Below are 15,911 nucleotides of genomic sequence, written 5' to 3'. Positions count from 1 at the left end.
TCATAGAGTGACTTTCAAGCCAAGAGTATCACAAGATGGCAGGATCGGGAGGTCCTCTACGACTGCCAATCCCCATCAGTATGGCTGCAACCCTTCTACTGTACAAGAGGGAACTGCAGACCCTTCTCTCCAGAGCTCGCTACAATCTTATACAACAGGAACCAAAGTATAACTTGCCTCTGTATGTGACCATCAAATGTGCTCCAGTTTCCTGTGCAGCACTCCTTAGGTCTCCAGCTATGGTCACACTATAGAAACCCATGATATACATACACACAGTTTAAGGAGAGATTCCCCCAAAAACCATCTCCACCCTCATGTTGTGCGTATTGAGGCCCTTTCTCCCAAGAAAAAGATCTGCTTCGAGGCTGGGTAAGTAGTGACCTAGAAGATAACATATCTGTTTCAAGGATGGCTCTCTACTGAGCCAGCGGAACAAAGATCTGCTTTCAGATTGATATGTACTGACCTACAAGACAAATACCTGTTTCAAGGTTGGGTATGTGCTGACCCAGAAGAAAAAAAGGTCTGCCTCCAGGTAGGCTATGTATTGACCTATAAGAAATTGATCTGCTTCAAAGTTGGATTTATACTGGCCAACAGAAAATAGATCTTCACTGGTTGGGTATGTACTGACTTACAGGAAATACATCTGCTTAGTGCTTGGTGTAACACCTGGCATCCTTGGTGTGGCCTTCTGACACTTCTGGGCACTTTACTACTGCTGACCAGGGCTAAAGTGCATATGCTCTTTCCCTAAAACAAGGTAACATTGGCTTATCCACAATTAGCAAATTTAGTTTACTTATACGTCCCTGGTAACGTGAACTACCTATGCCTAGGGCCTGTAAATTAAATGTGGCTAGTTCGCCTGCAGCACTGAGTGTTCCACCCACTGCAGTAGCCCTTCAAACACGTCCCAGACCTGCCATTGCAGAGCCTGTGTGTGCAGTTTTAAACTAATATGTCGACCTGGCAAGTTAACCCTTTTTCGAAGCACAGCCCTTCCTTTTTATTACATATGTCACCCTTTCAGGTAGGCCTTCGGCTCGGGCCTTTAACGCGGGAGCGGGCCTTTAATGGCCGGTAGAGCCCGCTACGGCGGCTTCTAAGGCTATAATAAAATGATGTCAGGTATAAAACTAATCTCATGCTCCCTGGGCTATACTTATGTTCCTAGTGTACCATTCTTTACTTACTTTACCCTTAGGGACCCCTGTTTCTCAAAGCCCTTTCAGAAAGTTGGCATTTTCTTACTTTATATCCTCCAGTGGCCTCTGCCTGTCTCTGAATACATTTCTGAGTGTGTGAGAGCTGGGCTCTTGCACATTCCTTCCAGACAGCCACACACAAAGGGAGCTTACGTGTGACTGATTACCCATCGACATCCTGGTGGACCATCCTTGGCAGGATGGGAGGGAGGGGCTGACACTAATGCCTGAATGGGCTGTGTCCTGAGCCCTCACAAAGGACTGTATAACCCCCCCCCCCTAGTGTGCCTGGAGCCAGGGCAAGAAGGACAGGGACTTTGTGCACTTCAAAACCCTCTCTTTGAAGTCTCCCTCACTTCAAAGCGCCACTGGGTATAAGAACTGGACTTCTGATCCCACCAAATCAGTACACGATTGGACCTGAGGACCTTTTACCAGGAAGAAGGACTGCTGTGGTGCTGACTGGACTACCCCTCTGTTGGGCTCAGCTGGACTTTGCTGGAATCCTACTCTGCTATGCCTGCTGATGCCCTCCTTGCCTGGAGTCAGAAGGACTGGACCTGCATCTCTACATCACTAGAACCAAAGTGACTCCAAGGGCTTGCTGACTTGCCTCCTGTTCTGAAGTTTCAAGGACATCAAAGACTTCACTCAACCCTGCTACAGCCTCTGGACTCTACCAACTGTCAGTCCTACCCTGCCAAGAGGTGGCAATCCAGTCCTGGGCCCTAGAAAGTGGGCTCTTCAGCTGGTTTCTACAAAAACCCACACATTGATGTTGTTGCCCCGGTCGAAAGCGACCCATCCCCTTCAACACCGCCACATACTACCAAAGGTGACATCGCATCGCCGGCTGCGCGGTTCGACATCGATTCATCACATGCATCTAAGGGGTTCAACAGTGATGAATCTCCAACTGCGCAGCTTAGACCCGAGGCATCACCTACAACACCAGGATAGACTACAACACATCAACCGTGCTGCTCCTTGCATCGCTCCTCAAGGTTAACGCAACCCCCAACCAAGGTTGTGATTTCAGAGGGACAAGATTGGTCCCTGTATCCGAGCCGCACTCCATTGCGGTTGGCTTAACTTTTCTGATTTGACCCGATCTAGCACGACCAGATAGGCCCAGTTGGCGCTATATGCTTCTAAGCAGTATATTTACAGATCATCTTTTAAAACTCATATCTCAACTTCATTTTTGTTTTGGTCTTGTTTTGTTCATTAAATAAGTTCTATTTTTCTAATCTGGAGTGGAGTATTACTGTTTTAAATGTTGCACAAATACTTTATATATTGCTTTCTAAGTTAAGCCTGCCTGCTTAGTGCCAAGCTACTGGCTGCTGAAATTGCTCTGCATTCCTCAGATGCATGCAAATGTTTAAAGTTCTACATTACCAGCAGATAATCAAGTCTACTCAAATATATTCACAGTATTTATTCTGAGTTGACTAGTCTGTTCACAAATTAATAACAATTATTTAAAAACAAAGTGTTTTGGAAAGCTGATAACAACGTTTCTTATATGTTGTTATTGTTCAAAGAACACAGTCTTGCCGAATGAAATAAGTGATATACCACACCGTTTTATGCTACTTGTTTACTTTGAAAGATTCAACAACTAAAAAATGTTTTATAAGGTCAGCACAGAGTGTGAAGGGTTAGAGAGGGACTTTGAGCAGAGACGACACTAGCAGACCTTGCTATTATAATGAACATAAACTCTTCTTGTTCGAACAGGTATGTGGGTGTGAACCATCTGGAACTCAAATTAGTTCTTCTTTTGGTGCTAAGATTAGCTTAGAAAGTACAAAAAAGGAGGGTGGGATTGTTATTTAACACATTTTCAATATGATAGATTATTTATTGTTGTTCATGCTTTTAGTGAATGTTGCAATTACCATTCTCTTGGTCTTTATTTTAGCTCTGATTCATACCGTGTGCACTAGAATAGGATTTCGATGATAAAATAATCAAAATACATCCATTGTTTCCTAGTGTTACTGAGTGTGCCTTTCCTTAATGAAAGAGGGTCTGGGTTCCACCAATTATCCATGTCATTTCTCATAGGATTCATTGTTACCTGAAACAAGGCACATTAACCAAATGCTTAGTTCCTGAGAGTCTAGAAAACCAAATTCTGGCCTGTGATTTAGAGCATAATCTAGAATATGTATCAGAATCTTGGTATTGGTGCTGCAGAACCTTAGCCTAGGTACTGCAGACTATTAGCGCAGGTATCAAAGACTCTTAGCACAGGTACCATGAACTGTTTGCACTGGTACCATAGACAGGTACCGAGGTACCGTGGACTCTTAGGGCAGATACCTCAGGCTCATAGCACAGCTGCTGCAGGCTTGTGGCACAGGTGCCAGGTATACATCGCCTAAGTATTCTAACTCATAACACTGTGGACTCTTAATACAGGTACCACAGACACTTAGTACAGGTACTGTAGACTCTTAGTACAGGTACTGCATACTCTTAGTACAAGTACCTCAAGCTCATACCATTGACAATGTGGGCTCATAGAACAAGTACCACAGGATCAGAATACAGGTGCTGCTGGACCATTACACAGGTGCTGTGTATTCCTAACTCAGGTACTGTGGACTCTTAGAGTGAGTATTACAGGTTCTACAGACTTTTAACACAAGTACCACAAGCTCACAGTACAGGGGCTACAGGTGGGTAACACAGGCTCATAGTACAGGCACTGGGGACTCTTAGCACAGGTACCACAGGTTCATAGTACAGAGATGGAGGCAGGTCGTACAGACTCATGGCACAAGCACTACAGGTTCATAGTACAGGGACCACAGATTCTTAACACAAGTACTGTGGACTCATAGCAGTTCCACAGGCTCATAGTAGAGGTACCACAGACTCATAGCACAGGTACTGTAGCCTCATAGCACAAGTATCACAGGCACATAGTACAGGTACCACAGGCTCATAGCACAGGTACTGTGGACTCATAGCGCAAGTACCACAGGCTCATAGTACAGGTACCACAGCGCAAGTATCACAGGCTTATAGTACAGAGCTGAAGACTGCTAGCACAGGTACTGCAGACTCATTGCCCAAGTACCACAGGCTCACAGTACAGGTACTGCGGACTCTTAGCACAAGTACAACAGGCTCATAGAACAGGTACTGCGGACTCTTAGCACAAGTACCATAGGCTCATAGCACAGGTACTGCAGGTTTTTAGTGCATGTATCACAGGTTCATAGTACAGGTACCGTGGACTCTTAGCACAGGTACCAAAGGCTCATAGTACAGGAGCTGGACGGTCATAGCACAGGTGCTACAGACTCATAGCACAGGTACTGCAGACCCATAGCACAAGTACTATAGGCTCATAGTACATGTACCACAGGCTTATAGTACACGTACCACAGGCTTATAGTACACGTACCACAGGCTCATAGCACAGGTACTGTGAACGCATAGCACAAGTACCACAGACTCCTAAAACAGGTACTGTTGACTCATAGCAAAGGTACTGAAGACCAATAGCACAAGTACTACAGGCTCATAGTATAGGTACCACAGGCTCATAGTACAAGTACCACAGGCTCATAGTATAGGTACCACAGGCTCATAGTACAAGTACCACTGGCTCATAGTATAGGTACCACAGGCTCTTAGTACAGGTACCACAGGCTCTTAGTACAGGTACTGTGGACTTACGGCACAAGTTCCAAAGGCTCATAGTACAGGTATCACATACTGTAGGAGGCTGGCCTGGCTTATAGTGTGTACCTTGTGGTACTTCCACGTTGTGCCAGGTCCAGTTATCCCTTATTAGTAGAATAGAGGTGTTTCTAGCAGCTTAGGCTGATAGAGGTAGCTATGGCAGAGTAGCTTAGGCTGAACTAGGAGACATGCAAAGCTCCTATTGTACCACTTATATCATTTAGCAGTATATCATAAGAAAACACAATACTCAGAGTTACAAAAAATAAAGGTACTTTATTTTTGTGACAATATGCCAAAAGTATCTGAGAGGATTTACTCCCTTAGGAGGTAAGTAATATACACCAAATATATACACACAAACCAAAATCAGGTAACAGTTAGGAAAGTAGTGCAAACAATGTAGAATCACAACAGAATGCAATAGGGAGAAATAGGCCTAGGGGCAACACAAACCATATACTCCAAAAGTTGAATGCGAACCACGAATGGACCCCAGGCCTAGTGTAGTGTGTAGAGGGTCGCTGGGAGCGTAAGAAAACACTAAGGGTGTCCAGGATACCCCACCCCAAGACCCTGAAAAGTAGGAGTAAAGTTACCCTACTACCCCAGAAAGACAGTAAAGTCGAGATAGGGGATTCTGCTTTGCATATGGCTGGGTCCAAACTGGGGTGGCATGGTGAGCAAAAGAACGATGGATTAAACCCAGATCTGTGACTGGGGGTGAGTGTTTGCATTGTACAGCACTCCGCCCATCATCCTTTTGTTTTGCTAAAGTTGCCCTGAGTGGGAAGGGTATGCCCAGACGTGGGTCCCTTGCTCACTGTGCCACTGGATTCAAGCTAGCCTGGCTGATGAAGGGTGAAACCCTGAAACCAGTCCCAGGTTGCTTGTTTCCGGTCCAGGGAGGACCTGGCTTGGCAGTTCGGGCTGGACTGTTCCCATAAGGAACAGGGTCAAGACTGATTTGCATATGGCTGGGTCCAAACTGGGGTGGCATGGTGAGCAAAAGAACGATGGATTAAACCCAGATCTGTGACTGGGGGGTGAGTGTTTGCATTGTTCAGCACTCCGTCCATCATCCTTTTGTTTTGCTAAAGTTGCCCTAAGTGGGAAGGGTATGCCCAGACGTGGGTCCCTCGCTCACTGTGCCACTGGATTCAAGCTAGCCTGGCTGATGAAGGGTGAAACTCTGAAACTGGTCCCAGGATGCTTGTTCCTGGTCCAGGGACGACCTAGCTTGGCAGTTCGGGCTGGACTGTTCCCATAAGGAACAGGGTCAAGACTGATTTGCATATGGATGGGTCCAAACTGGGGTGGCATGGTGAGCAAAAGAACGATGGATTAAACCCAGATCTGTGACTGGGGGTGAGTGTTTGCATTGTTCAGCACTCCGTCCATCATCCTTTTGTTTTGCTAACGTTGCCCTAAGTGGGAAGGGTATGCCCAGACGTGGGTCCCTTGCTCACTGTGCCACTGGATTCAAGCTAGCCTGGCTGATGAAGGGTGAAACCCTGAAACCGGTCCCAGGATGCTTGTTTCCGCTTGGCAGTTCGGGCTGGACTGTTCCCATAAGGAACAGGATCAAGACTGATTTGCATATGGCTGGGTCCAAACTGGGGTGGCATGGTGAGCAAAAGAACGATGGATTAAACCCAGATCTGTGACTGGGGGTGGGTGTTTGCATTGTTCAGCACTCCTTCCATCATCCTTTTGTTTTGCTAAAGATTCTGCAAGGACAACAACTGACTGCAAAACACTGAAGACGGATTCCTGGACCTGAGGACCTCTAAAGGAAGGGGACCAAGTCCAAGAGTCACGCAAGTGTCCAGGGGGGGGGGGGGGCAGGAGCCCACTAAACCCCGGATGAAGGTGCAAAAGGGCTACCTCCGGGTGGAAGAAGCCGAAGATTCTGCAACAACGGAAGGTGGCAGGAAGTTCTCCTTTGGTCAGAAGATGTCCCACGGCGTGCTGGAGGATGCAGAGTTCTTTCCACGCAGAAAGACTGCAAACAAGCCTTGCTAGCTGCAAGAGTCGCGGTTGAGGATCTTGGGTGCTGCTAGGGCCCAGGAAGGACCAGGAGGTCGCCCCTTTGGAGGAGGAGACAGAGGGGGTGCTCAGCAACACAGAGAGCCCACGCAGAAGCAGGCAGCACCCGCAGACGCACCTGAACAGGCACTTAGAAGATCTGAGGACAACGGTCGAGTCAGAGTCACAAAGGAGGGTCCCACGACGTCGAAGTCCAACTCAGCGAGTTGGGCAATGCAGGACGGAGTGCTGGGGACCTGGGCTACGCTGTGCACGAAGGAAGTCTTGCAAAAGTGCACAGAAGCCAGAGCAGCTGCAGTTCACGGAGTACACAGGATTACTGTCTGGCGTGGGGAGGCAAGGACTTACCTCCACCAAATTTGGACAGAAGGGCCACTTGGACTGTCGAAGACACTTGGACCCAGCTCCTGTGTTCCAGGGACCACGATCGTCAGGATGAGAGGGGACCCAGAGGACCGGTGATGCAGATATTTGGTGCCTGCGTTGGCAGGGGGAAAATTCCGTCGACCCACTGGAGATTTCTTCTTGGCTTCCAGTGCAGGGTGAAGGCAGGCAGCCCTCAGAGCATGCACCACTAGGAAACAGTAGAGAAAGCTGGCAGGATGAGGCACTACAATGTTGCTGGTAGTCTTCTTGCTACTTTGTTGCGATTTTGCAGGCGTCCTGGAGCAGTCAGCAGTCGATCCTTGGCAGAAGTCGAAGAGGGAAGTGCAGAGGAACTCTGGCGAGCTCTTGGATTTGTTATCTGGTGAGATACCCACAGGAGAGACCCTAAATATCCCTGAGAGGATGATTGGCTACAGAAAGAGGTAAGCATCTATCAGGAGGGGTCTCTGACGTCACCTGCTGGCACTGGCCACTCAGAGCTGTCCATTGTGCCCTCACACCTCTGCATCCAAGATGGCAGAGGTCTGGGACACACTGGAGGAGCTCTGGGCACCTCCCCTGGGAGGTGCTGGTCAGGGGAGTGGTCACTCCCCTTTCCTTTGTCCAGTTTCGCGCCAGAGCAGGGCTGGGGGATCCCTGAACCGGTGTAGACTGGCTTATGCAGAGATGGGCACCATCTGTGCCCATCAAAGCATTTCCAGAGGCTGGGGGAGGCTACTCCTCCCAAGCCCTGACACCTTTTTCCAAAGGGAGAGGGTGAAACACCCTCTCTCAGAGGAAATCCTTTGTTCTGCCTTCCTGGGCCAGGGCTGCCTGGACCCCAGGAAGGCAGAAACCTGTCTGAGGGGTTGGAAGCAGGAGAAGCTTCAGTGGAGACCCTGGAAAGTTAGTTTGGCAGTACTCAGGCTCTATGCTGGAGACCCAGGGATGCATGGAATTGTCCCCCAATACCAGAATGATATTGGGGTGACAATTCCATGATCCTAGACATGTTACATGGCCATGTTCGGAGTTACCATAGTGACGCTACATATAGGTATTGACCTATATGTAGTGCACGCGTGTAATGGTGTCCCCGCACTCACAAAGTCCGGGGAATTCGCCCTGAACAATGTGGGGGCACCTTGGCTAGTGCCAGGGTGCCCACACACTAAGTAACTTTGCACCTAACCTTCACCAAGTGAGGGTTAGACATATAAGTGACTTATAAGTTACTTAAGTGCAGTGAAAAATGGCTGTGAAATAACGTGGATGTTATTTTACTCAGGCTGCACTGGCAGGCCTGTGTAAGAATTGTCAGATCTCCCTATGAGTGGCAAAAGAAATGCTGCAGCCCATAGGGATCTCCTGGAACCCCAATACCCTGGGTACCTAGGTACCATATACTAGGGAATTATAAAGGTGTTCCAGTATGCCAATCAGAGTTGGTAAAATTAGTCACTAGCCTGCAGTGACAATTTTAAAAGCAGAGAGAGCATAAACACTGAGGTTCTGGTTAGCAGAGCCTCAGTGATACAGTTAGGCACCACACAGGGAACACATATAGGCCACACACCTATGAGCACTGGGGTCCTGGCTAGCAGGATCCAAGTGACACATATCAAACACACTGACAACATAGGGTTTTCACTATGAGCACTGGGCCCTGACTACCAGGATCCCAGAGAGACAGTGAAAACACCCTGACATATACTCACAAACAGGCCAAAAGTGGGGGTAGCAAGGCTAGAAAGAGGCTACCTTCCTACACATACTCTTAACACAAGTACTGTGGACTCATAGCACAAGTACCACAGGTTCATAGTACAGGTACAGTGGACTCTTAACACAGGTACCACAGGCTCATATCACTGGTACTGCAGACCCATAGCACATGTATTACAGGCTCATAGTACAGGTACTACAGACTCATAGTACAGGTACTACAGACTCATATCACAGGTGCTGCAGACCCATAGCACAAGTATTACAGGCTCATAGTACAGGTACTACAGACTCATACCACAGGTACTACAGACTCATATCACAGGTACTGCAGACCCATAGCACAAGTATTACAGGCTCATAATACAGGTACTGCAGACTCATATTACAGGTACTACAGACTCATATCACAGGTGCTGCAGACCCATAGCACAAGTATTACAGGCTCATAGTACAGGTACTACAGACTCATAGTACAGGTACTACAGACTCATATCACAGGTGCTGCAGATCCATAGCACAAGTATTACAGGCTCATAGTACAGATACTACAGACTCATAGCACAGGTACTACAGACTCATATCACAGGTACTGCAGACGCATAGCACAAGTATTAGAGGCTCATAGTACAGGTACTACAGACTCATAGCACAGGTACTACAGACTCATATCACAGGTGCTGCAGACCCATAGCACAAGTATTACAGGCTCATAGTACAGGTACTACAGACTCATAGCACAGGTACTACAGACTCATATCACAGGTACTGCAGACCCAAAGCACAAGTATTACAGGCTCATAGTACAGGTACTACAGACTCATAGCACAGGTACTACAGACTCATATCACTGGTACTGCAGACCCATAGCACACGTATTAGAGGCTCATAGTACAGGTACTACAGACTCATAGCACAGGTACTACAGACTCATATCACAGGTGCAGGAGACGCATAGCACAAGTATTACAGGCTCATAGTACAGGTACTACAGGCTCATAGCACAGGTACTACAGACTCATAGCACAGGTACTACAGACTCGTCGTACAGGTACCACAGACTCATATCACAGGTGCTTCAGACCCATAGCACAAGTACTACAGGCTCATAGTACAGGTACCACAGGCACATAGCACAGGTACTATGAACTCTTAGCACAAGTACCACAGACTCAAAGCACAGGTACTGTGGACTCATAGCGAAGGTACTGAAGACCCATTGCACAAGTACTACAGGCTCACAGTACAGGTACCACAGGCTCATAGTACACATACCACAGGCTCATAGTACAGGTACCACAGACTCTTAGCACAGGTACTGAAGACCCATAGCACAAGTACTACAGGCTCATAGTACAGGTACTACAGACTCATAGCGCAGATACTACAGACTCATATCACAGGTGCTGCAGGCCCATAGCACATGTATTACAGGCTCATAGTACAGGTGCTACACACACCCATAGCACAGGTACTACAGACTCATATCACAGGTGCTGCAGACCCATAGCACAAGTATTAGAGGCTCATAGGACGTGTACTACAGACTCATAGCACTGGTACTACAGACTCATAGTACAGGTACTACAGACTCATATCACAGGTGCTGCAGACCCATAGCACAAGTATTACAGGCTCATAGTACAGGTACTACAGACTCATAGCACAGGTACTACAGACTCATATCACAGGTGCTGCAGACCCATAGCACAAGTATTACAGGCTCATAGTACAGGTACTACAGACTCATAGTACAGGTACTACAGACTCATATCACAGGTACTGCAGATCCATAGCACAAGTATTACAGGCTCATAGTACAGGTTCTACAGACTCATAGCACAGGTACTACAGACTCATATCATAGGTACTGCAGACCCATAGCACAAGTATTACAGGCTCATAGTACGTGTACTAAAGACTCATAGTACAGGTACTACAGACTCATATCACAGGTGCTGCAGACCCATAGCACAAGTATTACAGGCTCATAATACAGGTACTACAGACTCATAGTACAGGTATATCACAGGTGCTGCAGACCCATAGCGCAAATATTACAGGCTCATAATACAGGTACTACAGACTCATATCACAGGTACTGCAGACCCATAGCACAAGTATTACAGGCTCATAGTACGTGTACAACAGACTCATAGTACAGGTACTACAGACTCATATCAAAGGTGTTGCAGACCCATAGAACAAGTATTACAGGCTCATAATACAGGTACAACAGACTCATAGTACAGGTACTACAGAATCATATCACAGGTGCTGCAGACCCATAGCACAAGTATTACAGGCTCATAATACAGGTACTACAGACTCATAGCACAGGTACTACAGACTCATATCACAGGTGCTGCAGACCCACAGCACAAGTATTACAGGCTCATAATACAGGTACTGCAGACTCATAGCACTGGTACTACAGACTCATATCACAGGTGCTTCAGACCCATAGCACAGGTACTGCAGACCCATAGCACAAGTATGTCAGGCTCATAGTACTTGTACTACAGACTCACAGTACAGGTACTAAAGACTCATATCATAGGTGCTGCAGACCCATAGCACAAGTATTACAGGCTCATAGTACAGATACTACAGACTTATAGCACAGGTACTACAGACTCATATCACAGGTACTGCAGACCCATAGCACAAGTATTACAGGCTCATAGTACAGATACTACAGACTTATAGCACAGGTACTACAGACTCATATCACAGGTACTGCAGACCCATAGCACAAGTATTACAGGCTCATAGTACAGGTACTACAGACTCATAGCACTGGTACTACAGACTCATATCACAGGTGCTGCAGACCCATAGCACAAGTATTACAGGCTCATAATACAGGTACTACAGACTCATAGTACAGGTATATCACAGGTGCTGCAGACCCATAGCGGAAGTATTACAGGCTCATAATACAGGTACTACAGACTCATAGTACAGGTACTACAGACCCATATCACAGGTGCTGCTGACCCATAGCACAAGTAGAACAGGCTCATAATACAGGTACTACAGACTCATAGTACAGGTACTACAGACTCATATCACAGGTGCTGCAGACCCATAGCACACGTATTAGAGTCTCATAGTACAGGTACTACAGACTCATAGCACAGGTACTACAGACTCATAGCACAGGTGCTGCAGACCCATAGCACAGCTCATAGTACAGGTACTACAGTCTCATAGCACAGGTACTACAGACAAATAGCACAAGTACTACAGACTCATATCACAGGTACTGCAGACCCATAGCACATGTATTACATGCTCATAGTACAGGTACTACAGACTCATAGCACAGGTACTGCAGACCCATAGCACAAGTATTTCAGGCTCATAGTACGTGTACTACGGACTCACAGTACAGGTACTAAAGACTCATATCATAGGTGCTGCAGACCCATAGCACAAGTATTACAGGCTCATAGTACAGGTACTACAGACTCATAGTACAGGTACTGCAGACCCATAGCACAAGTATTACTGTCTTATAATACAGGTACTACAGACTCTTAGTACAGGTACTACAGACTCATTTCACAGGTGCTGCTGGCCCAAAGCACAAGTATTACAGGCTCATAATACAGGTACTACAGACTCATATCACAGGTACTGCAGACCCATAGCACAAGTATTACTGTCTTATAATACAGGTACTACAGACTCTTAGTACAGGTACTACAGACTCATTTCACAGGTGCTGCAGACCCATAGCACAAGTATTACAGGCTCATAGTACAGGTACTACAGACTCATAGTACAGGTACTACAGACTCATATCACAGGTGCTGCAGACCCATAGCACAAGTATTACAGGCTCATAATACAGGTACTACAGACTCATAGCACAGGTACTACAGACTCATATCACTGGTACTGCAGACTGATATCACAGGTACTGCAGACCCATAGCACAAGTATTACAGGCTCATTGTACTGGTAACACAGGCTCATAGTACAGGTACCACAGCCTCTTAGCACAGGTGCTGTGGATTCATTGTGCAAGTACCACAGGCTCATAGTAATGCAACTGAGGGCTCACAGCACAGGTACTGTGGACTCACAGCACAAGTACGGGACGGGGTCGCTCGGGCAGCAGCAGGAGGGACAGAGCGCAGGGGAAAGAAGTGCAAAAGAGTGGGGTCAAGGAAAAGAAAGAAGAGACGATACGAAAAAATACAATTAAAAATTTAACACTATAAATACATCACAAATATGACAGGGGGTTGGTATACGAAATATCCATTCACAAAAAACAACCTGTGTAATAGGCTGGTTCACAAAATTCGGAATCATAGTGGGTGCCAATCAGAACATTGATGAGACTGGTCATAAATCGTAACTCCATATGGTTGGATGCCACCACAGGGATGGTGACATACTGGGGTCTACAGACCACCAGATCTATGATCCAGTGGCATAACAGACCCTTGCAGCCCCTGTGGTGCAGGGGAGGGGGGGCAAAAGCTTCAGGGGGCCCCCTCAGCACAGTACCCGGAACTAAGAGCTCCTGAGTAAGTCTGGAGGGACGGCCCCTCCATCTACTTTGCAGGGGGGGCCTCAAGTTTCCTTACGCCACTGCTATGATCGGATTTATATAACGTCAACTTGTTATTTTAATTGCAACCCTTTTTTGAAGGAAAATGTGGCTACATTTAAAAAGAAAAGGATTTTTTTTGTTCCATTGTCGGAGAGTTGGCAGTGATCCTGGGGACCACTGCCTGCTCCCCAACAAACATTTTTAAATGTTCACTAAGGATAGGAGCACTCCTCATCTGTGAATGGGTTAATACCTCCTTTGAGCTGTCTGTAACATTTCATAGTTTTGTAACCAGGCTTCGGGTGCAAAATATTTATACATACCTTTTAAAAAAATGCTGTTTTGGAGATGCCGTAACCACTCCAGTCCCAATAGCAACTCGTTATGGATTTCAAAACCCATTTTGCAACGCAGTAATGTGTTACTGAATCAGAAAATGAGTTTAGTACATATAAAAGCCTTTGTTTTTGTGAAAGACAGGCTTTGAGACTGTAAAATAACTTTGTACATGAGGCCCCAAGTGTTGTATTCCATCATGACAAGGCCTTACATCTGAGGATTGACAACTGGGTATATCTCCTTCATATGAAATGAAATCTAATTATCTCTATCACGGAGAACCGCTTAACTAGTTCTATATCTACGAACCCGTTCCTAGATGTCTGTGTTTTTTTAGGTATAAGTAAGGAGTATTCTTCAGCGCTGGCAGGTCAAATCCTTCCCTCAAATTTCAAGTTTGTGGTACTAACATGGTCATGAGAGTTCTTATGGGTTTGGGTACCTCACCAGTGGAGCAAGAGGAGTGCTGAGGACTTAACATCCAATTGTGATATTTCCCATATTACCATCTCTGGACACTGCCATGCAATATGGAGAAAGGCTGCATGTGGCGTCCTGCAACAGGTGCACCCATGATCCTTCCAGGTGCATCTCATGGAGTCTAGCAGGAGTGGCATATACTCTACGCGGTATTTTGGGTCTGTAGTTTGTATACATTTGCACTGTTTGTGAACAGCAGTAAACTTATTTTTTCCCGTGGCAAATGACTGACCCTGTCCCTCCCACCTCCACTGAGGTATATCTGTGCACGCACACACCTACAGCTGGTGCTCTTAACGGCCGTAGAGAGGGTATGTCAACAAGGAAAGAAGGTCTGTTCAGCACAACAAAGTGACAGATGAGAGCTGAGGGGCTGAAAGCATTGCATATTGGGCCTCCTTTAGGAGCTAGAGGCCGATTGTACGACCGTTTTGTATTGTGACTCACAATTTGTGATTGTTTGCGAATTGCAAATTGCGAGTCGCAAAACAAAATGTACAACAGTATCAACCACACTGTTTGTGATTCGCAAATGGGTCGCAAGGGACCTGCCTCATCAATATTCATGAGGCAGGTTGCAAACTGCGACCCATTTGTGAATGGCAACAGTCACAGGGATGGAGGACTGCTGGGTAGAGCAGCTCACCATGTCTGTGATTGCTTTGTCAACAAAGCGGCCTGTTTTCCTTACAGGAAAATGTGATGCATTTAAAAAACAAAAATGAAAAGTTGCTCTGGGACCACTGCCTGCTCTGAGAAAATGTTTGCAGTAACATTCACAAGGGGAAAAGGGTCCCTAGGGGACACCTTCCCGTTTGTAATTGGTGGTAACTGCAATTATTTTGAGACCACGCTCACGGTCACAAAACAATCATACATGGGCCTGTGAGTCACAGTTAGGAAAGGACGCCCTTGGAACACCCCTTTCTAATTACGAATCGCAATGCCTATTTTGTGAGTCGGTAACAGGATACCGACTCGCAAAATAGGGATAGTACATCCAACAAGATCACTTTGCAATCACAAAAGGTGATTTTCGCAGTTTGCAACTGCAAAATTGCGTCGTACATCTGGCCCTAGATGAATATGTACAGGAGAAGTGCTCACCTGAACTTCTTGTAGAGAAACTCCTGCAGCATCTGCTCCCGCTTTCCTGTAAGGAACGAAGAGACATCCACGTTAACTCTTACCATATGTACTGACCTCGCTCATGGCGGCTTTGCTCTTTTTATGTTTCCTTTCTGTGGTTCTCTCTCTCCTCCCTATGGAGTACCTTGCTTCCTATGGTTCTCTCTCCTTTCTATAGTTCTCCCTTTTCTTTCTATGGCTTTCCCTTGCCTTCAAATGGTTTGACATCTTCTTCCTATCTTTCTTTATTTACCTCCTGTTTCATCCCTTCCTTCTGAGACTCTCTCTCTTTTTCCTGTGGTTCACCCTCTCCTAAACTGGTTCTTTCTTGCCTTCCT

The 15,911-nt window shown here is 46.4% G+C and overlaps 1 protein-coding gene across 1 annotated transcript in view; it reads right to left on the bottom strand.

Moving 5' to 3' along the window:
- SPAG8 (sperm associated antigen 8) overlaps positions 1 to 15,911 on the bottom strand; it is a 111,887-nt gene that overhangs the window by 75,877 nt on the left and 20,099 nt on the right. The window contains exon 4 of the mRNA XM_069205695.1: positions 15,553 to 15,598. Within this exon, the coding sequence (XP_069061796.1) occupies positions 15,553 to 15,598 (46 nt within the window). The remainder of the gene's footprint in view (positions 1 to 15,552; positions 15,599 to 15,911) is intronic.

The sequence above is a fragment of the Pleurodeles waltl genome, chromosome 1_2 (genome assembly GCF_031143425.1).
Source record: "Pleurodeles waltl isolate 20211129_DDA chromosome 1_2, aPleWal1.hap1.20221129, whole genome shotgun sequence".
Taxonomy (NCBI): Eukaryota; Metazoa; Chordata; class Amphibia; order Caudata; family Salamandridae; genus Pleurodeles; species Pleurodeles waltl.
Note: the sequence above shows the minus strand (reverse complement) of the source record. Positions and strands in the feature narration are given on the sequence as shown.